Source organism: Rhineura floridana, chromosome 4 (assembly GCF_030035675.1).
Source record: "Rhineura floridana isolate rRhiFlo1 chromosome 4, rRhiFlo1.hap2, whole genome shotgun sequence".
Classification (NCBI taxonomy): Eukaryota; Metazoa; Chordata; class Lepidosauria; order Squamata; family Rhineuridae; genus Rhineura; species Rhineura floridana.
In genome coordinates, this window is record NC_084483.1 from 166,685,184 (window position 1) to 166,708,197 (window position 23,014).

The 23,014-nt window shown below is 41.8% G+C and overlaps 2 protein-coding genes across 13 annotated transcripts in view; one reads left to right on the forward strand and one right to left on the reverse strand.

The window, feature by feature from the left end:
* AIDA (axin interactor, dorsalization associated) overlaps nt 1–6,006 on the forward strand; it is a 43,695-nt gene extending 37,689 nt beyond the window's left edge. For 6 of the 9 annotated variants that reach the window (XM_061625126.1, XM_061625127.1, XM_061625131.1 and 3 more), the window contains 5 exons: nt 844–903; nt 2,986–3,108; nt 4,668–4,790; nt 5,155–5,272; nt 5,550–6,006. In XM_061625126.1, the coding sequence (XP_061481110.1) occupies nt 844–903; nt 2,986–3,108; nt 4,668–4,790; nt 5,155–5,272; nt 5,550–5,646 (521 nt within the window). In that variant the 3' untranslated portion in view covers nt 5,647–6,006. The remainder of the gene's footprint in view (nt 1–843; nt 904–2,985; nt 3,109–4,667; nt 4,791–5,154; nt 5,273–5,549) is intronic. The other 3 variants (XM_061625129.1, XM_061625133.1, XM_061625134.1) reach the window with 2 other exon arrangements.
* Nucleotides 6,007–11,610: 5,604 nt separating this feature from the next.
* The window catches only part of MIA3 (MIA SH3 domain ER export factor 3), a 48,572-nt gene continuing 37,168 nt past the window's right edge, over nt 11,611–23,014 (reverse strand). For 2 of the 4 annotated variants that reach the window (XM_061625139.1, XM_061625136.1), the window contains exons 19-29: nt 19,784–19,885; nt 19,644–19,704; nt 19,503–19,538; nt 19,258–19,325; nt 18,973–19,070; nt 18,688–18,819; nt 17,534–17,605; nt 14,305–14,384; nt 14,074–14,145; nt 13,020–13,158; nt 11,611–12,475 (exon numbers count right to left, since the gene is read on the reverse strand). In XM_061625139.1, the coding sequence (XP_061481123.1) occupies nt 12,153–12,475; nt 13,020–13,158; nt 14,074–14,145; nt 14,305–14,384; nt 17,534–17,605; nt 18,688–18,819; nt 18,973–19,070; nt 19,258–19,325; nt 19,503–19,538; nt 19,644–19,704; nt 19,784–19,885 (1,183 nt within the window). In that variant the 3' untranslated portion in view covers nt 11,611–12,152. The remainder of the gene's footprint in view (nt 12,476–13,019; nt 13,159–14,073; nt 14,146–14,304; nt 14,385–17,533; nt 17,606–18,687; nt 18,820–18,972; nt 19,071–19,257; nt 19,326–19,502; nt 19,539–19,643; nt 19,705–19,783; nt 19,886–23,014) is intronic. The other 2 variants (XM_061625137.1, XM_061625138.1) reach the window with 2 other exon arrangements.

The window sequence follows — 23,014 nt, forward strand, 5'->3', positions numbered from 1 at the left end:
GAGAGAGTGGAGCAGCTTATGACAATAATAAAGTTTGTTAGAAAGCAAACAGTCATGACTTGAATCTTCTGAAAATAATGTGCCCATTATCAAGAGAGATTTTGGTGAAAAGGGTAATGGTATCAATTAGATCTAGTAACCATCCTTATGTTTTATCACTTCTCATATATGGTATGGTTTGGAAATATATCAGTAGTGTAGATTTCATATGGGTGCTGGTATGTAGTAATAAACTATTTATTGATTCCTAGCCAGATATGAAATAGGTTTGCTAACTGGGGAATTCTCTATGCTAAGTCATAAAGGAGGGGCAATGATACAGATGCTAACAAGGCATTTGCTTTGCTTCAGCAGATCAGTTCCTGTATTTATGATAGGAATTTATATCTTGCCCTTCTCTGCCGTAAGCTTAAATTATTGTACCAGTGTTTCAGGTATAAAAGCACATTTTATTGTGTTGGACATCAGTTGTCTGTTAGCAGTGACTCTACACAGATTTATGCTAGTTCCTCATACTTGTTCTACCTGTTCCCCCTGCATATTGACATGGCTCTTAGACCACCAACACTCTCTTCTGTATCTGTTTTCTATGTCTGGACAAAGTTTGCAGGCAGACACATGTAAACATAGTGTTGAAATGATTCTTACAGAAGCACTTACAGATGAAAGCTTGAAGTGGCTTGTGTACCCTAGATGTTGGGAGGCATTGGATATTACTATTCTCAGTCAGTGGCTTTGCTAAATTTTCATTGTACTTTATTTGCCTGTACAATCTGTTTGTTTCTATGGATCTCATATTGCATTATTGTGCTGCTTAACTGTACGTGGTCTTGTCTTCTACATGCATGGCTCCATCGTGTAACCATATACTACATCATTCATCTAACTCAGGAGCCAGCAAAGGTATGGTAACATTTTAATGTGAACAGCTATTAAATGTGAATGTGTTCATATGGCTGTGGCATTGTTCTTCTGCTTTCACTTAAATGTTAAAGTTCTTTTATGTAAAATCAGCCAGAAAGCCCCCACCCCAAATAAATGCTAAATGTTGTAGGGCTTCTTGCCCATGTCTCCACGGAATTAAACCTCCAGGCTGAACATCTCCAAGTGTCTATATTGCTGTATTGTACAGCCACAAGAGTGGCTGTATACTATAGCGAGCATGGATTTTTCGCATTCCGCCATGTTAAATTGAAAATACCCCCCATGCCATTCTGATGCCTCCCATAAGCTCATTTCAAAACTAAATCTTACAAAACTTACAGTCCTGAACTCAGAAACACTTGCTTAACAACCCTGTTAAGTTTTCATGGTGTTACACAAAACATTCAAAGAGAATCCAGAGTTCAGTCTAAAACAAGAGTAAAAAAAATCCAGACCCTGTTGGACTATTTTCTGTCAGTGGTCTCATAATTTGTTGAAATTAATTAAAACTCAGACATGTTCACAGAGTACATGTAATCCTATTACTGAGCTTGCCCCATTCTCTGACTTTCACCTTCTTCAGTTTAATCTCCAGTCTCCTCTGCTCTCCCCCTCCCTCCCTCCCCCTCCCTGCCCCCCAGATCAGTTTCACCTATCCTAAGCATGATTGCACAGAAGTAAATCCCATTGAACTCAATAATCATGCAAATGATCAAACCTGCCCCCGTCCTATCCTCTCACCATCTCTTTCCTTATTCCCTTGCCCCCTCCCCTTCCCACTCCAGCACTCCCTCCCTCCCAGTTCTCTTCCTCCCTCGTGGTCAGTTTCACCTTTCCTAAGCATGATTGCAGGGGAGTAAATCCCGCTGAACTCAATAAGCATGCAAATGATCAAACCTGCCTTTCCCCTCCCCCCTCTTCTTCTTCTCCCCACTCCAGTCCTCCACTTCCCCCATGGTCAGAGGCACCTGTTACCAAATTCTTCCAAGCTACACAGGAAGTGGATTGGAGTGTGAAAGACCAACTCAAATTGTGTTTGCATTTTTACAAATTTGTAGGACAATATCTCAGAGAGGGCATTCACTATAGCTGCCCAATTTCCCTGCTTTTTAAAGTATGATAGAAATATCTATTGGCTATAGGTATGTTCTTAAACCACAAGGTTTTTTTTTTTCCTATTTGTGAATATAACTAAGCTCAAATGAAATAATTCTACTTTTTTGGGGGGGGTAATTTGAAGGGTAGATCCTGTAAATGAATAATGTGGCAGTATCTGCACTGACTGATGTAGCATTAGTTCTAAACATTTAACCTTTGGGGGGGAAATTATGCCTTATGCTGATATTTATTTCCCAACTCTGACCTATAAAAATATTCACTGGTTGCCTTTGACCAGACTTTTGTGAAGCTCTGGTAGCCAGTTGTAGTTTTGTTAGAATCCTTTATCTAAAGTGACTTGGAGGTTATCTCACTGTATAATCATGGGGTGCAGTAGTTAATTGGCCCTGAGCCACCATTTTGCATCTAGCTTGGCTACTTCCCAATTAGCGGACCTCAGAGTTTTAGTAAAACAATAACAAAGTTGGCCCCAAAGCTGACGCCAAACCCCTGAAGTCTGTCCACCTCTGTTGAAATTAGGTATTTGGGTATGGAGATTATTCTTTTGTCTTCCCATGATGGGTGTATCTGTTCAGTGCTTATTTCAGGGATTAAAAGTACTTGTGCTATACATCTAATCCTTGCAGTCCAAACGTACAGGGGATTTAACTGGTGTCTGGTACCTTGCCTACCCATATGGTGAACTTAAAGACGGAACCTGCCTTCTCCAGGCACAGTTTTGATTCCTGAGACTTGTTGACAGACCCAGCTGAATAGTTGTTCATTTGTGGCTCAAGAAGGTCCTATGACATCGGGGAGGCCCATCCTTCCTTGGATACAGTTAGTAACAATAGATTGACTCTTCCAGATTCTGAATGCAAATAAAAACTAAAAATAGGAGTAGAATGTGCTGAAGGGCTGTAATTCTGTTTCTTTAACAACCCTTGTCTGTTTTCTTGCCAGGTACATTATTACCCAGATTGCCATCTGAACCTGGGATGATGTCGCTTACTATCAAAATAGAGAAAATTGGTCTTAAAGATGCTGGGCAGTGCATTGATCCCTATATCACAGTTAGTGTGAAAGGTAGTTGTTCCTCTCTCAGTTGGGTTGGCCAGGCATTAAGTCAAGCTTTGTTCCTTGGACCCTTTTCATCTGCTCTTAGCACAGACTTGGCAGTAATTGTTTTACAGCAAGTATGTAGCTTTTTCCTCTCAACTTGCAAAGATTTTGTGACTAAAATCAGTGTTAGTTAAGAGTTGAAATATTTGACATGTGTATTGTGCCCTTCCTCCAGGAAAATCAGGAGGTTCTCCTAAGATGCTGCTTTTGAAAGGCATCCTGCATCTGTTAGAAAGTTGTGCATTATTGAGACTACTTATAAGGCTTAAACACCATAGCTCCTCCTTTCACTTTGGTATGAATACTCACTTTAATGTGATGCACACTTGAATCTTACCTGGCTTTTAACATCCAGCCAAGTCATGAATGACTTCTACTAGATTAACTTCATCTGATGGTGAAAGTGTGTTCAAATATAAATGCTGTTTCTGCCTTTGCATCTTTTTGCTTGGTTAAAATTTCTCTTAACACAGGGTTCCTAAAAAATACTTAGAATATATTTTGTGCATTTCTTAAAAATCTGCAAGTGATGTTTGAGTGAAGAGTAACGAGACTTATAAAAAAAGGTGGATTGTCTTTTTCAAAGGTACCTTGTGGAGAAGAATTTATGGTATGCATACTGGTTTCTAGCGGGTGATGGCTCACTGGACTATTACTGCAGGTCTAACATTACAAATTTTCTACAGCAAAATCACTCTTAGGTAGGAATTAGTATGTACCTTGAGCATACTACTGGGGGGGGGCTTCTCAGTGGCATCCCAGTTACAGAATGGTCTCCCCTGAGAGGTTCAAATGGAGCCATCCTCATGGTCTTTTAGGTGCCAGCTGAAGGTTTTTATCCAGTCCTTTTAAACAAGTTCTTTTTAAATTGAGGTTTGCAGTCTTGTTGTATATGCTAGAAACTTTTTAATGCTGCTTTTATTTTGTGAGCTGTTCAGAACATATGTTGTTGAATGGCTGTTCAACCCTAGTTAATAAATAAAGAAGAGTGAGATCCAATTCTGCTTACAGAAAGGTTTTTTGATGTCGCTGTTAGATGAATTCTTTTTTTACCAATTCCCCTGCAGTCTCTCATGCTCTTCAGGTGGGCTGCAGCAAGAAGGGGGACTAGGCAAAATTGCCTCCCTTTCTCTTATGATTTTGGACAGCTCTGCTGGATTAAAAGGCTTTCCTTAAGTAGAACAGCAACACTGAATTTCACCCTAAATACATATGTTGTCACATGTACATACTTGGTCGATTTTGCCACAAGTAACACACAGTGATATTCCCCTAATAAATGGTGCAATACATCAGTTATCTATGGTAATGTGTACATGATTTTGTACTGGAAAGTGATTGTCATATAAGTATTAATCTTATCTAAAGGCGAGTTTTGGACTGTTCAGAAAAACCAATAATCCTTTCACTAAATTTTGAAAGCCAGCATTCCTGGAAATATAACGTAGTGATCCTTGATTAGTATTCAATTACAACAACCTTCTCTCCTGATCAAAACATATCCATGTTCTTTCTCCCAACAGATCTGAATGGGATAGACCTGACCCCTGTGCAAGACACCCCAGTTGCTTCAAGGAAGGAAGATACATATGTTCATTTTAATGTGGACATTGAGATTCAGAAACACATTGAAAAATTAACCAAAGGTTTGTGACTTGGAGAACTGAAGAACACATAAAAACAGGACTAGCAGATCAAAGCTGAATTTAGAGCCTGTGCAGGTCCAGAATCAAGGGTGGGGAGAAAAAACTTTTTTATGTCTTGTCTTCATAGCAGATTGGCAAGCATGTTTTGAATGGCTTAGTATCTTTTTGTTACGTTTGGCAAAAAGTGCTGCCTAATGGCAGGCAACTTTATGCCAAACTATAAAGTAGTCTGCCATTGTAACTTGCACTGTGTTGCTACAACTCTGCAGCATGTGACCTAACTGTACCAGGTGATTGGGAGACTTAACCCTCTGTGTCCTAGGTGTCTGCTATCAGGGAATGATGCTGTTTTCCCCCTCTTCAGGTGCAGCTATTTTCTTTGAATTTAAACATTATAAACCTAAGAAAAGGTTCACCAGCACCAAGTGCTTTGCCTTCATGGAGATGGATGAAATTAAATCTGGACCAATTGTTATAGAACTGTAAGTGACCTTGCACACATGCTGTGCAGTCAGATCCTACAAGTGATTTGCATGTTTTAGAACATTCTGCTGGTGCTCTACCGGATTAGAGATTGCTGCTTGAAGGCTACTAGATTCATCCTCCGTCAAAGTATTACATTTTTAATAGGCTGGATAGTGGGAGAGTATGATATGAATGCCTAATGCATCTTGAGACAGTTTCATAGTAACTGTGGGGGTATAGGTGTCCTAAACATCCTTAAACTCAGAATTCTGACAGTTCTTTTTGTGACTACAGATACAAAAAACCCACTGACTTCAAGAGGAAGAAACTCCAGTTGTTGACCAAGAAGCCACTTTATCTCCACCTTCATCAAACACTGCACAAAGAGTGACTTTTGTGAACTGAACCACTTGCCACAAAACCATAGTAGCTGCCTTATGGTAGTGCTCACCCTTCAGGAGGCAGGAACAATGGCTTCCTTTTACCCAGCTGGTCAAGTGCGACCATCATATGCTGCACATCAGTGGATCAGCAGCCCAGCCCCACTACCTAAGTCATTTTCTTTGGAATGTATATTTTTATCACAGGTATCCCAAAGTGTGTTGTGAGTTTTCTTAATTGGGCTGGTTGTGTGAGTTCAGTTTTGTAATTTGTTTTCTACATCCATATTGGAAGCCCCTACCTGAGGCGGTTGGGAAAACCTCATCTGCCAGACCTGATACAGCAATAAAGATGTGCCAGTATCAACAAATACACTATTGTGCTGGTTGTTACAAGTCTGCATCTCTCTCCCCTCAGTGGATTGATTATATGAAGTGACAGGAGAAAAAATTAGCTGTTTTTAGATTCCCTATTATAGTGAATGGGGAAACAGGTTTTTTTTATAGGAAGTGGCTCAAGAGCAGTTAAAATAAGAGACAGCACAGATGCAAGGTAACTTTGAGCCTGTTCACACCCCTAATATTTACATCACTAAACTAGAACATCAGCTGAGGACTCATAACACAATCCAAACTGTCTACTTTGAAGTAAGTCCTACTGAATTCATTGAGGATTATTCCCAGGTAAGTGGTGTTAAGATTTAGCCAAAATCATGTGTTCATTGGATAGTTGTAATTCTACTCGTGGTCACATTGGAAGCGTTACTTAGAGCAGGACTAGCTTCTGAATAGCATTGGATTATTTATAGCAGTGGTTTGTGAGATCTTCACCCTTTCCAGAGGGAGGAAACATTTTTTTTAAAAATTAGAGGGCGGCATTCCCAAGGATGAAAGGGAGGAGAAGAGTCTAAAACAAATTGGGTGGGGCCACACCTTTTCTTCTATACTCCATTAATCTATGATCCATTTTCTCACACACCTCAACCATTCCAGCATTGCCACTATCATTTTAAGAAGCCTGGATGCTGCCATAAGGCAGCTTCAGAGCTACTGGCAGTAGTTTCTATCCTCATTATGTCTACATGTTTGTAGCTGAAGAGCAGGCTGGAATAGGACTCGAGGAAAGTCTCCCTCAGGCCTTTTCCTCTTGTTCCTCCAGTAGGAGGCTTATTTGACTTCCATACTGGATGCTTAGAAAAGGAGTTTATATTTCATCTACACAATGCTAAGCTGATCTATAAGGAACAGCTTGACAATGTTGGTGGATGGGGAAAGCCAGCAGACTGGAGGCTTCCTGCCCTTGCTATAAACTTTCCAGTATTAAAAGTTCCCCACTGTCACATCACTTCTGTTCACTGCCATGGAGTTGCTTTTGTCTGAAGATCTGCCAAAGATCTTTGCACCCGTTCCCCAAAAGCAATTTGACTCTTCAGACACTTAATGACAGGATGGTTACATAGCCAGGAATCTTAACACTCAAACCTGCTGGCTCAAACAATCTAGTCCAGCATCCTGCTTCCAACAATGGCAGGCCTAATGCTTTACACTCAAGAGCAAGACATAAAGGCATATTGCCAATGATCTTGGAGATATTAGCTATCATGCCTAACTGTTGATAGACAAATTCATACAGGCCTAAACTTTTAAGACTATCCTCACATCTTGTGATTGCAAATTACATGTGGCAAGTTTCTGGTCTGGATCTATCAATCAGTTTTCTTTCTAGGATTAAAATAAGGTCTCGCCGCTTTCTCCTTCATTTAACCTACCATTTCTACTTTAGTCCTATTACAGGTGCTTAGCGTCACCCTACTTCCTTTAAAAAAAACCCTCTATTTTCACTTGCCTCCTTGCTGTGCATTAAGTTACTGACCCATAAGAGGACTGATTATCTTATAAATTTACTCAGGAGCTTTTGATACGTAAGGACCGGCTCTCAGCTAAGGATGGTGAGGGTAGTGGCCAGAGTGGTTTAACAGTCAGCCCCTCTTCTGGGGATTGTAGCGCTGTGAGAACAGGACATCTAGCAACTCTCAGCACCTTCACAAACTACACTTCCCAGGATTCTTTGGGGGAAGCCCATGACTGTCTAAAGCAAAATAAAGGACTGATGTGGATATGGCCAGTGACAGCTTTGGTTTAAATTTGGGTGGGAAACTACATGTGCCTGCTGTAGAATAAAAAGGTGAGGGAAACCCTGAAAAACAATACTGTTCACAATGTTTTCCTTTTGGAAAGGGGCTTTCCCTCTGCTCATCCAATCTCCTCCCTTCCCTCTCCTCCTCTCCCTATGGTCAGTTTCACCTATCCTAAGCATGATTGCAGGGGAGTAAATTCTATTGAACTCAATAAGCATGCAAATGATCAATCCATTCTTAGCAAACTTGCACAGGATCCCATTTCTTACCTCCCAGCTTAAAAAAGCAGAGAAATGCACTAATAGGGAAAAAAAACCTTGCAGTTTAAGAACATATCTATAGCCAACAGATGTTTCTATCAAACTTTAAAACATAGGGAAATTGGACAACTACAGTGAATACATCAGGGGAGCAGGAGACTTGACCTCCTTCCTGAGATATTGTACTACCCTACAAATGTGTAAATATGCAAACACAATTTGGATTGGTCTTTCACAGTCCAATCCACTTCCTGTGTATCTTGGAAGAATTTGGTAACGTGCCCCTGAGCATATGGTGAGTGGTGGCAACACCTGCAATCAGCCCAAATAACAGAAATAAAACATACTGTGCTGATCTTGTTTTAGCAGGGAGGAAGCAACAATATTAAGATAGTCAATATAGTTCAGATAGTCACTTTAAATATGTTTGCCTTAAAATTTTGCAGACATTTCCTATAGTAAATCATTTTCTTTTGTTTCTATTTCTGTGAATGTGAAATACAGCAACACTTCTTATAATTTACACCTAAAAAGGCTCCAAAAACAATTGTGGAATAATGGCATGGACTATTCTGCAGAATAGTCTCCAATGGACAGGTGGAGCATCTCAGTTTGCACAAAACAGTGGGAGATGAAATTTCTAGTTTGCCCTAGGTGAAATCACCAAATTTCTAGGTGTGCTCTATGTTTTAATTGACTATGCCCACTTTTCCTTTCCCCTGAAATGGTTGAGGCATAACACGTGCATCTTTGGCAGGCTAGGGTTTGTTTTTCCCCACAGCTAGATTCATTGCTTAAGTAGCAACGTATTGTAATCACTCTGAGTTTACATCAAACTGCAGCTTTAGATTCAACTGTTAATGCACCCAAAACAGAAATAGAATATAACCTTCAGTTTAAAACAAAAAAGGCTGTTGTCATATGACCGCACGCAAAATCCTTGCAAGGATCTTTGCAAATCGCCTCCTGCCAATCTCAGAGGATGTCCTTCCCGAATCTCAAAATGGTTTCCGCACCTCCAGGGGGGCAGTGAACATGATCTTCACTGCACGACACCTTCAGGAAAAATGCCGGGAGCAGAATCGACCTTTATATGTGGTGTTTATTGATCTGACTAAGGCCTTTGACACTGAATCGAACCGCTCTCTGGACCATCCTTCTGAAAACTGGATGCCCTGATAAATTTGTGAATATTTTGTGACTCCTTCATGACATGACAGCGACAATTTTGGACAACAATGGCTTTCGGAGTCAGATCAGGCGTAAAACAGGGATGCGCCATTGCTCCTATCTTATTTGCTATCTTCATTGCTATGATTCTACACCTTATTGAGGGGAAACTTCCTACTGGTGTGGAAATCATATATCGAACAGATGGAAAAATTTTTAATCTCAGTAGGCTGAAAGCAAAAAGGTATTGTCAACCTCTGTCGTAGAACTTCAATATGCCGATAACAGTCTCCGTGCATTCAGAGAAAGATCTTCAAATATCCTAAATGTCTTTGCAGAAGCATATGGAAAGCTTGGCTTCTCACTTAGTATCAAACAACCCAAAGTGCTTCATCAGGAGGTGCGAACTAGTCCCTCTGTAGCACCATCAATCCAGCTTAATGGTGTGATGTTGTAGAATGTTGATCACTTCCCCTATCTTGGCAGCCATCGCTCTGTAAAAGCTGACATCGATGCTAAAATTCAACATCATCTGAGCTCTGCGAGTGCCGCATTCTCCCGAACGAAGAGTAGAGTGTTCGAGGATTGGGATATTCGCAGGGAGACCAAAATGCTTACTTACAAAGCCATTGTACTACTGACCTTACTGTATGCCTGTGAAACATGGACAATTTATAAACGCCACTCCCAACTTCTTTAAAGATTCCACTAACACTGCCTCTGGAAAATTCTGCAAATTACTTGGGAAGACAGATGGACTAATGTTAGCATTTTGGAAGAAGCAAAGACTACCAGTGTTGAAACAATGATCCTTCAACATCAACTTTGCTGGACCGGCCATGTTGTTCGAATGCCTAATCACCGTCTTCCAAAGCAGCTACTTTACTCCCAACTTAAGAATGGAAAACGGAACATCGGTGGACAGCAAAAGAGATTTAAACATGTTCTTAAAGCAAATCTAAAAAAATGTAACATCATCGACAACTGGGAAGTCTTGGCCCATGAACGTCCCAAATGGAGGTTGGCTATTATCAAAGGTGCTGTGGACTTTGAAGAAGCCCGAATACAGGGCGAACGGAACAAACAAGCTAAGCAGAAGGCACATCAAACAAATCCTCACTGTGACCATCTTCCATATGGAAACCTGTGTCCTCACTGCGGGAGGCTGTGCGGATCCAGAATTGGCCTCCACAGTCACTTATGGACCCACTGTTAAAGAACTTATCTTGGAAGGGAATCTTACTCGGCCACGAGTGATCGCCAATGAATGAATAAATGAATGACATTGACCAATAAAAGGGCTTTGAGAATAAAAATAAATCTGACACAGATTTCTAGGATAAATAACGAGGGAAATATAATTTTCCAGATTAGATTCTCTGTAGAAACAGTAGTAACACAGGAAAGAAGCAAAGAACATCAACAAACATACAAAAATGTAATTCTTCATCTTTGGAGATGTAATCTTGATTGCAGGTGTGGCCACCACTTACCATATGCCCAGAGGCACATTACCAAATTCTTTCCAGCTACCCAGGAAGTGGGTTGGACTGTGAAAGACCAACCCAAATGGTGTTTGCATTTTTAAACATTTGTAGGGCAGTACAATATCTCAGAGAGGAGGTCAGGGCTCCTGCTTCCCTGGTACATTCACTATAGCTGCCCAATTTCCCTGCTTTTTAAACTTTGATAGAAATATCTGAACATATAGATATGTTCTTAAACTGCAAGGGTTTTTTTGTCTATTAGTGAATTTAGTAATAAGCCTCACTGTAGTTACTTCTGAGTAGATGTGTTTACCCCAAAGGGTCTCAAGAAGATCTTCCTCAGCAGTGCTGTATCTGCCCAAGTCCCCTTTCCCTATTGTAGCTCCACAGCCCATGCTGTTTGGTGGGGTATGATGGCTCTACAATGAAGCAAGCTGGTTGGGGAACAGGAAGGACTTGGGAAAAAACCACACCAACTCACGTCCCTTTCAGATCCAACCCAATGTGCTGTTTTAAAATAATTGTTAATGATTTAATGTAAAATGGCACCATTTCAAACTACACCTTTGAGTTTGCAACTAGTAAACTTGCTTTTCAGTCTCCAGACAAGCTTTGGTTTGGTTTCTTCATGCCATCCTAGGCTCCTTCGGGAGGAAGGGTAGGATATAAAATAAATAAAGTACTACTATCTGTATCTTGACTTGAGAAATTATCTCATTACTACCTGCATTTTCTTGGGCAGCAAAAGCTCTAAATTGCATTTGTGTGTGTGCATGATGGGGGCATGTCACTGTTTCAGTTGCTGTAAGAAAAACAGTTTGCTCCAAAGTCATTTAATCTGAAGCCTACTCACAACTACTAGTTTCCATTGCCAAAAAGTAAAATTACTTTGCTTCGTACAAAATGCATTATTCTAAATGTAGCAAAAAAAAAGATCTTGCTCACTTTATTAGTAGATTTGTCCTTCTAGTACAGTGTAGTTTGCTTCTGGTCTTTCATACCAGATATTTTAAAAAGATTTGCATTAGAATCCTTACGTAAACCACTTGTCTACAGTCACTGTAGGCTATATGTAAAGGGGTAGCATTTCTTACTGAAGGTATTTCCACAGGAAATGTTCAAATTATATTGAAATCATTCACCAACTTGTTACATAGGCTACATTAATTAAAAACTAACCACACAGGTACTTTCGTATATTGCACGTCGAGAGCTGCAAGTCAGCCACAGCTGTAGAAGCAGGCTTCAGGTTCATCGCAGAAAAGTTATACTTGGCATCCCAAGTGGATGAACAAGTCATCATTTAACGATTATTGAAATGCACATTGCTAAAGAAGTTATTTCTGCAAAAAAAAAATTCTACATAGAAACCCAAGTCTGAAGGAGGAAACTAAGTTGGTTCTGAAGCCACTGAAATCCTCACCACATGAAACGTGATAGAGATCAGTCCACAAATCCAAAGTCATGGTTTCTGTTCAGGATGATGTGCTGAGTCCCGTGAGCTAGCTGGGGATGGGGGACAGGAAGGACCCCCTTGGTAGTTTTCAGATCCTGAAGGTGGCAAGTCTCTGACAGAAGGAGGGGGATAGTCCCTTAATCCTTCTGAAGGTAGCCGTGGAGGTCCTGGAGGATATTCTCTTACGTGTGGAGGCCGGAAAGGAGGCGGTCCACGGAGATAACCTCTCTGCTCAGGAGGCGGTAGTGGGCCAGATGGAAAGTCTCTCATTCCAAATGGAGGACCAGGTGGATAGTCCCTTAGTACAGGTGGTGGAGGAGCTCCACGTGCTGGAAGGAAAAGTACAGTCAAGTTTTACTTCACCATCACTTTAGCAGGAAGCACACACAAGCAATCTATACATCTCCTCCTGAACTTTGGCAAAAATCAAACAGGCAAGGAATCTCAAGTTTTCCAATGATTATTTAAAAAAGAGGATTTGTAGCCTTTACGCCTGCAGATAACGTGTGAACAGGTAATAAAAGGTTCCACTGCTCAAATGATGAACCATCTGTATTTTTCATGGCCTCTATCACTTTGTCCCATTCTCCTTAGCTATTACTGTGCTTGGCTGTCACTGGAATCACCAGATTTATTAAGATAATATTCAAATTAAATACTCAAATAAGTTTACAGCTGTCACTGGTATTTCTAACATTGCTCTGCCCTTACAAATTTTCCATGAGGCACAAAAACCAAAACCCCTCAAACTCGATACTCTTTAATGTGCATCTTGAGAACATCCTCTGTTTTGCAACAGGATGTGAGAAAGACTCTGGAATTTATAATAAAATTAAACATGAAAATTTTTAGCACAATGTAAAACAAACCAACCGAGAGGAAGAGGCAGTGGTCCATAGGGTGGCCGGGGTGGAGGTCCAAATCGAACTGGAGGTGGCAAAGGTCCAGTTGCGGGTGCTGTCATTATAGGGGCCCCTGGGAAAGGTGGTGGGCCTTTAGAACCTATGCTAACCTGTGTAAGAAAACAAGGTTAGCCTATTATAACACCAGTGAAACATAATATTGATCTTCTGACCAAAACGTTATTTGGGATGTAACATTGGGTAGCATTAGGGCTTTCCAACTCAGTTTCATGGCATACTACAGAGCAGGGGTGAGGAACCTCAGGTCAGGGGGCCAAGTGCAACTCTCTTTATTTGACCCTTGGACCACATTCCTTCCTCATTTACCTGTTCCACACCCTCCTAGAGTTCTTTTGTCAGGTTCAAATGTGTCCTTGAACTGTGATAATGCCTTTGCCTTGTAGGGTCTCTGGTGTAGTCACCTCCAAATTTTGTTCAGCTGGAATAGAGCCTGCTATGCAAAGCTAAGAATCGCATCCACTGCTCCACCCACCACTGGTATGTAACTCCACAAGGGAATACTGCCCCACCCTGCTATAGATTTTCCCCACCCTGCTATAGATTTTCCTTTTCCTGAATACTCTGGCTTCCAACATCAAAACTGGTCTTTCAACTGTGAGTGTTTAGCCACGTAAAACAATCTTCCATCTGTACTTCTTTAAAATGTCAGCAAACCCAAACAACCTCCAAACAGATAAAAACTTCAACACAGAGAAATCCAGAAAGTACCCAAGAGGTTAAAAAAGCCTAAGCTATAAAAAACTATCACATCAGAAATTGACAGGATAACTCAGTTATGTTGTTCAGCATTTAGTTTTTCCAAATACAATGTTACACAATGTTAGCTGCCCCAACAATGCATGCAACCATGGCAAGTCAAGAAGCCTGAAAGGGTTGTAGCCTAAAATGAGCTTTTGCAGTATTTATTTTGTCGTGCTGAGACATGAAGCATCATGCTCCTCATTTATCCTCTTAATCAAACCAGGAAGAAGCAAAAGAACCATGCCCAGCCTCTTGGTACTCACTGCAGTTGCTTCGGCAGATGAAGGTGGGACAGTAGAAACACAGGGAGCTTCATGCTCTTTGGGAGGGTTTTGCTTAATTTGTCCCCCAGCAACATAAAGACAGTGAGATGATAGACAAAATAGAACATGATACATAAGAGATGATACAACACGTTAAATAGGGTAATAAAGCAAGATTCTGCCCAGAGTGTCATCTCAGCAGCAGAGAAAAAACTCACTGCCCCGGCTTACCATTCCATCCAGTACTGTAGAAGAAGGAGAGGATGTTCTTGGCCCACAGTTGATTAGGGATGCTACAGCAGGGCCAAGGTCTGGAAAGAGGAGAGAGACAGCAGTTAATGACGGTGCCTTGTTCGGGTCCTCCCCACACCCGTAGGTTTGTTGGTCGCCCTATCAGCCAGCTCTCAGGCCTCCGGATGCAGCTGCTAAATGCCAGATCGATGCATAATAAGATCTCCCTCATTCACAATTTAATTGTGGATGAGGCAGCCAATCTGGCATGTATAACCGAGACCTGGGTGGGTGAGCAGGGGGGAGTCAGTCTCTCCCAGCTATGTCTGCCAGGGTACCTGGTCCAGCATCAGGGTAGACCTGAAGGTTGGGGAGGGGGGGTTGCTGTGGCCTATAGAAGCTCCATCTTCCTCTGCAGGCACCCTGTCCATGTGACTACTGGTCTGGAGTGTTTGCACCTTATGTTGGGTCAGTAGGACAGACTGGGAATTCTGTTGGTGTACCGCCCACCCCGCTGCCCAACAGACTCCCTAGCTGAGCTGATGGAGGTGGTCTCGGGTGTACTGTTGAGATCCCCCAGACTATTGGTTCTGGGGGATGTCAACATCCATGCCGAGGCCACCTTATCCGGGGCAGCTCAGGATTTCATGGTCTCCATGACAACCATGGGACTGTCCCAATGTGCCATTGGCCCAACACATGTAGCAGGGCATACTCTAGATTTGTTTTTTGCAACTGGACATGGAGTTGGTGATCTGAATGTGGGGGGCCTTACATCAGTCCCTCTGTCATGGACAGATCACTGCTTGCTGAAGTTTAGACTTACAGCGGCTTTTCCCCTCTGCAAGGGTGGGGTACCTATTAAGTTGGTCTGCCCCCAGAAACTAATGGATCCGGATGGTTTCCAAAGGGCTCTGGGGAGTTTTCTGGCTGATAGGACTCCTGTTGAAACCCTGGTTGAACTGTGGAATGCAGAAATGACCTGGGCAGTTGACATGATTGCTCCTGAGCGCCCACTCCTGTGTAGAGCTCGTATGGCTCCATGGTATACCCCAGAGTTGAGAGCGATGAAACAATATAGGAGATGGCTTGAGTGCAGATGGAGACGAACTCCTAGTGGATGCAATTATACACTGGTAAGTGCCTATGGTAAGCTGTATTTAGGGGCACTGAGGGCAGCAGAAAAACAATATTTGGCTGCCACTATCAAATCATCAATCTGCTGCCCAGCGGAGCTCTTCAGAATTGTCCGGGGGCTATTACACTCTGGCCCCAGGGACATGTTAAAACCATCTGAGGCCCGCTGTAATGAATTTGCTAGGCACTTCCAGGATAAAATCTTTATCATCCGCCAGGACTTAAGACTCCAGTGTTATATAGCAGGTGAATCAAGTGAGGTATCCAGGGCACAGCCTTGTCCCAATTTCTTGGATGAGCTTCAGTTGGTACAGCTGGAGGACGTTGACAAGGTGCTTGGACAGGTTCGTGCAATCTGTGCTGGATCCTTGCCCTTCCTGGCTAATAAAAGCTAGCAGAGATGGAACAGCCGGCTGGGCCAGGGAAGTGATTAATGACTCTCTGCGAGAGGGGGTGGTCCCTGGCTGCCTGAAAGAGGCAGTAGTGAGACCACTCCTGAAGAGACCCTCCCTGGACCCAGAAAATCTTAATAACTATAGGCCGGTAGCAAATGTTTCATTCCTGGGCAAGGTCCTGGAACGAGTGGTGGGAGGCCAGCTCCAGACACTCTTGGATGAGACCGATTATCTGGATCCATTTCAGTTGGGTTTCAGGCCTGGTTTTGGCACGGAAACAGCCTTGGTCGCCCTGTATGATGACCTTTGTCGGGAGAGAGACGGGGGAGTGTGACTCTGTTGATTCTCCTTGATCTCTCAGCGGCTTTCGATAACATCGACCATGGTATCCTTCTGGGGAGACTAGCTGAGTGGGGAGTGGGAGGGACTGTATGGCGGTGGTTCCGCTCCTACTTGGCAGGTTGCCTCCAGAAGGTGGTGCTTGGGGAACATTGCTTGGCACCCTGGACTCTCCAGTATGGGGTTCTGCAGGGGTCAGTTCTGTCCCACATGCTGTTCAACATCCACATGAAACCGTTGGGTGCGGTCATCCGGAGCTTTGGAGTGCACTGCCATCAGTATGCTGATGCTGATGACACGCAGCTCTATTTCTCTTTTTCATCTTCTTCAGGTGAGGCTGTCAATGTGCTGAACCAGTGCCTGGCTGCGACAATGCACGGGATGAGGGCTAATAAACTGAGGCTCAATCCAGACAAGACTGAGATGCTGCTAGTGGGTGGTTCTTCTGACAGGATGGTGGATGTCCAACCTGTTCTGGATGGGGTTGCACTCCCCCTGAAGGAGCAGGTTTGTAGTTTGGGGGTTCTCCTAGAATCATCTGTCACTTGAGGCTCAGGTAGCCTCGGTGGCACGGAGTGCCTTCTACCGACTTCGGTTGGTGGCCCAACTATGTCCCTATCTGGACAGAGATACCCTGGCTTCAGTTGTCCATGCTCTGGTAACCTCCAAATTAGATTACTGCAATGCGCTCTACGTGGGGCTGCCTTTGAAGACAGTTTGGAAACTGCAGCTAGTGCAAAATGCAGTGGCCAGATTGGTAACAGGGACCAGATGGTCTGAACATATAAAACCGATTCTGGCCCGCCTGCATTGGCTGCCTGTATGTTTCTGAGCTCGATTCAAGGTGCTGGTTTTGACCTATAAAGCCTTACACGGCTTGGGACCACAATACCTGATGGAACGCCTCTCCTGATACGAACCCACCTGTACAGTATGTTCAACATCAAAGGCCTCCGGGTGCCTACTCCAAGGGAAGCTCGGAGGGTGGCAACAAGGGAGAGGGCCTTCTCAGTGGTGGCCCCCAAATTATGGAATGGTCTCTTTGACGAGGTGCGCCTGGCGCCAACACTGTTATCATTTCGGCGCCAGGTCAAGACTTTCCTCTTCTCCCAGGCAAATTGTTTTTATATTGTTTTAAATTTTAAAATTGTGTTTTAAATTGTTTTTAAAATTTGTGTTTTAAATTGTATATTTGTTTTAATGTTTTTGATTGCTGTAAACCGCCCAAAGAGCTTCGGCTATGGGGCGGTATACAAGTGCAATAAATAAATAAATAAATATTTTACTACTGTTTCTGGAAGAATTGTATACTTTTTCAGTTGACCTGTGGTTGGTATAGCTACAGTCTCTGGTCTCACCTGGAGCAGACATTCTTCCAGATAGCTCAGAATGTCTTCTTGGAAATGGAGGGCCATCAACCATAGCAGCAACTGAAGGAGATTGAAATACAAAGTGTGGTAAGCAGCTATTTCTACAGCACTGTTTAGGGCAATGATGGGTAATCTGTGGCCCTCCAGATGTTGCTGGACTACAACTCCCATCAGCTTCAGCCACCATGGCCAATGGTCAGAGATAATGGGAGCTGTAGTCCAACAACATCTGGAGGACCACACATTCCCTATTTCTGGTTTGGAGATTGGGACCATCACTAGAAAAGAAAATAATGCTGGGAAAAACAGAAGGGAGTAGAAAAAGAGGAGATTGATTCCATAAAGGAAGCCACAGACCTGAACTTACAAAATCTGAACAGAGTGGTTTATAACAGATGCAATTGGAGGCTGCTGATTCATAGGGTCGCCATAAGTCATAATCGACTTGAAGGCACATAACAACTCCCTTCCCCACTAGAGCGGTATTCAATGCTAGTCCTACTTACAGTAGACCCACCGACGTAAATAGACATAACTAACTTAGATCACTGATGTCACTGGGTCTACTTTGAGTAAGTGCTGGTTGAATACAAACCCTTAGTCCTAATGTACAGCGGTTTCTATGTTGGACTAGACCTGGGAGACCTGCTTTCAAATATTCAGGCATGAAGCTCAGTAAGCAGCCAGTAATTTTCAACCTGAACTACCTCCCAGGTTTGAGAGGATATTACGGGAGATGGGGAAGAAAACCAAGCATACCATTCTGAACTCCTTAGAGAAAGGGCAGAATGAAATAAATAAATAAGGTGCCAGAAGCAGAGTAGTATTGTGACATTAAGGATCATCCATTTACAAATTATGAGGATATACCAGCCAAAATTACTGTGTTTGATTTTCCCTTTGAAATCAATAGGATAGAAAAAGTTGTAACCCAATGGCTTTAAACACAGTGGTCATTCTGGCTGATTCAGAATTGCTTTGTTATTTTCACTTTTTTCATTCTTAAACCAAAGGAGGAAAGTTAGATTTTTTTAAAAAAAGCTTATGAAGTGCCTAAAACTTTAGAACTGTTAAATAATAATAAAAAAAGGCTTCTTGTTGCAAAATAACCTATGGAGGGAAAAGGGGGATTGATTTCTTACTATGTTCACCTCTTGAAACCTCCCTTGGATTGGCAGAAAGGGGCCGCCCAAGGGGTTCCATCATCAGTGGTGGGGAAGGAGCTCCACCACTCACAGGTGAAGGCCCAAAAGAACCATCTCGACTTAACGGACCTGTAATGAAGCAGGAATAATGCATGGTCACTGGTGTAAAATGTCTATTTCCTCTTTAAAAAGGTTAGACCTCGTATTGGGTCTGTGACTGAATAATAAACTGAACTGAATTGATATTTCAAATCCATAGCAATAGGTGAGCAAAACATTTACCTCTGCGAGGGGGGACCTGATGGTCTGGTCGGCCTGCAGTTGGTTTCACAATTAGTGGTCTCTGAAGTGCAGCTATTTTCTGATCCATCTCCATTAACCTAGTAAGAAAAAAAATTAGAAAGTTAATCTCAAAGTACCATAATGCTTGTGCCAAACAGTGCTGAGGGAATCTGCCTTATAAAGAGGCAATACTTTCATAAAGAACACTACAGTTGTGCATGTCTCAATATTGTTTATTAATGAAGCCAACTATCTTTTGCAGTCACTTGCAGAGAACATACTTACTTGTGCCTCAAGTTGGCATTTTCCCTTTTTTCTTCGACTAATGCCCTTTCCGCAGAACGTGCTATGAGCTGTAAGAGAACAAATAGTGCAAGTCAGGTTCTGCTAGGAACATACACATTCAAAACTAAAAGCCAATTGCTGCTGCTTGGCCAAAAGCAGTAACTTTCCTGCTCAAGTATATAAAAAGAATTCACACTAAACAACATACTACAAATTATTTTAACATGCTGCAATAAAATCCTTACCCAGTTGTCATGGGCCTTCTTCTCATGGCTGGCAATCTTAAAGCATTAAGGAAGGAAAAAAGAAAAGTTTATTTAAGTCTGCACATTAGCTTATATCTCACATATACTATTTCAGAATGATCTCTTGGGATAGTATCATACCTGATTCTTGTAAGATCGCTCTGTTTTTTGCAGTTCTTCTTCCATTTCCTGAATTCTCTGTCTGTCAAAGAAGTTGATACATTAATTCTGCTCACTGTCTAAAAATACAAGACATTATATTAATCTATGGTTCTAATTACTTGTAAACTTTCACTTCTTCAACAGCCAGGATTGCTTTTTCATCTGCAGCAGAGAGCTTCTGTTCTTTCTCTTGACGCTCATACTCTTCTAATGTCAACTTCCTAACAGAAAAGATAGTTAACTTTCTGTCAATATATGTCTCAGATGTCAAAGGCCACAGTAAAGAGGTGCATCTTCAGCATTCATCTGAAACTATCCAGTGAAGTTGCCAGATACACCCCTGTGGGGAGAGAGTTCCACAACTTAGGGTCTGCAACAGAAAATGCCTTCTTCCAGGCAACCACCACCCCCAGCTTCAGAGGGTGATGGAACTACGAGAGCCCCCTCTGCTGACCTCAACACCCAAGATGGTCTGTAGGGAAGGAGGCAGAAATTTGGGGCCTAAGTTGTGTTGGGTTTTAAACACTAACATGAGCATCTTAAATTAGGCCTGGCAACAAACTGGTAAACAATGCAGCTGTTTTAAAAAGGGTGATGTGAGATCTAAATGGAACAGTGATCTGGCCACTGCATTTTGAACCAGTTGAAGTTTCCAAGTCATCTCCAAGGGCAGCCCCACACAGAGTGCATTGCAATAATCCAATCTGGAAGTGGATCACTATGGCGAAGTCATCTCTGTCCAAAAGGGACCGTGGCTGGTGATCCACCCATAGCTGAAAAAAGGTACTCCTAGTTACTGAGGCCAGCTGAGTCTCCAGTGACAATAATGGATCCAGGCATACCCCCCAAACTGCGGACCTGCTCCATTCATTGGTGGCAAATGGAAAGAGGAGGGGAAAATCCAGCTGAAGCAGGCTCTGAGGTACTCTTCATCAGCCCTCTCCCAAAATTGTGCATAGGATGCTCAGACACCATGTGGTACGGCTGCAACATGTGAGATTTATTGCTCTTCTAACTAGTAATTCACAGCTCATGATTGCCGCATTATTATTCTGAAGCTGTTATAATTATGCTGTATGTACGTTACTGGCACAATAGGTTTCTTCACGTTTAAAAAACCCTGTGATGTCAGACAGACTTCATATACCATTTGTGTAGGTTTTTGTACTTTGCATTGTAGTTTACTGTTGGCCCAATGATATTTTACTGAATAACTGGCCTTGTAGTTTTATTTAATCATTCCTAGGAGAGGTTAAGATTTTGCTTATTTAATTATCGTTGTTAGCATTCATTATTAGTTAGCAGACTTCACTGGAAATAATTTTGAAATATAACACAAATTACACATGAAAATGTTTAGTTTTAAGAGCAACCAAATATATTAGGAAATACTGTTCCACTTGTGCCTTCCCAAAGTATCCTTATAGAGACCTGCCTAATGCACTGAAAATTAAAGTTACCTGTTTCCAGGAAATAATCTGTATTTGCCAAAACATCTGAAGGAATTATTTCTATACTAGATCAAGGATAGATTCCTACACAATTATTATATGACTGCTTAATACTGCATTTTCAGATAAATCCCTTCTGGTTTGTTCTACTTTACCAAAAACATTTAAAGTGGCAGATTTTCAAGAACTGCAATATCCTCTCTTATATTCTTCGGTTTGAAACAGATTACATTTCAGCAATGGAATATCTGAACATTAAAACACTGAGCTCACACTGATATATATTTAATGTCACAATTTGTGTTCTTTAAAAGTATTATCTCAAAGCTTTGTGTACCATTATGTAAATGTTTTAAGGATGGAATACCAGCAGTTTCACCATCATAATGTCATAAACATATAGCTCTAGAACAGATGTAAGGAACCTCTGGTCTCCAGACCCATCATAGCTCCCTCCAGGGGGCCTGGTATGGCTCTTGAGGCCATTTCCCCCAAACTACGGCCAGCCATCAATGTTACTAGTGACATCACCTGATGGACAGGAGGACATGGTTTAATCCTGTCTTGGCTGCATGATCCTGTTCCCAGCAGGGAACAAGATCACACAGCCAAAGCAGGAGAATTTAATCCCCACACACCAGCTTAGCTGAAATTTAAACCCCTATGCAAAAGTGCCCTTTGAAGCAGCTTACATGTAGAAGCTACTGCAAATATGCCGCCCTGGGCTCCTGCTGGAAGGAAGGGTGGGATATAAATAAAATAATAAATAGTAAACAATTTCTCTTTTCATTCTCTATGACCAGAGATTTAAACTGCGGGGGAAGACGTGGAAGAGGCTTTTCCAAGGGATTCTCAAAGATGGGTGCCCTGTCTACCTGTCATCATGTGACTTCATAATGATATCATGTGAGACGGGTGGACAGCCCTGCCCACTTGTCAAATTTGGCCTACAAGGCAGATCCTGATAAGGATCCAGCCCATGGAGCCAAAAAGGTTCCCCACCCCTGCTCTAGAAGAACACTGGTATCATATTATCCTATGACAAATATTTAGGATGTTGCAAAATAAATTTGTAGCAGACAAATTGTTTCTCAACTAAGAAGTAGTCCTTTTCCTGTATTAGGACTGGAAGATGCAGTACCAGCAGGACACCTCAGTGGTATTATGTTTTGATGTCAACATATTGATGCAAGAACTAGCAGACATTGTCTAATTGTTAGGAATTTATTAGGAAAGTATTGTATTTTCATTGAAAGTTGTTACTGTTGCTTTTTAATAATGTTATTACCTTGTTATTTAATTTTTGTAAATTGTACTGTTTTTATTGGTATGTATTTCTATATTTGTGCTTATTTTTTGTAAACCGCCTTGAGGGCTTTTTGGCCAAAAGGCGGGATAGAAATAAACCAGAAGAAGAAGAAAAAGAAGAAGTAATCTCAAATCATTGTTCTGGGAGTTGTTACTTGAATAAATACATTTGCTATTTGAAGGTATAACACCAAAGAAAGGACGATAATTTTCCACCCCCACAAATACCAACAGGAACTATTCAGCAGGAACAGCAAAGCAAATATTGATTAACCTAAAGTTGCTTGGCATACTGGAACAATATCAGAATGCCAGAGGCAAATCTCACAAAGTGCAGAAGAAAATAATATATTTTGTTTATAAAAATGCTCCAAATGTCTATTGTTATGCTCAGTGTGTTTTGAGAATAGCACTCTTTAATGACAATAGTTATTACTTGTGTCTGGATGGAGACTTTTTGGAAACCATCAAGCACCTTAAAAAGGCACTCATTGCAGTCCTATTGCTAAACAGGGTTGGGCTTGGCCGAGACACAGATACCAGACTAAACTGTAATCCCAGAGATGAGTAATTTGAATACAATTATATCAA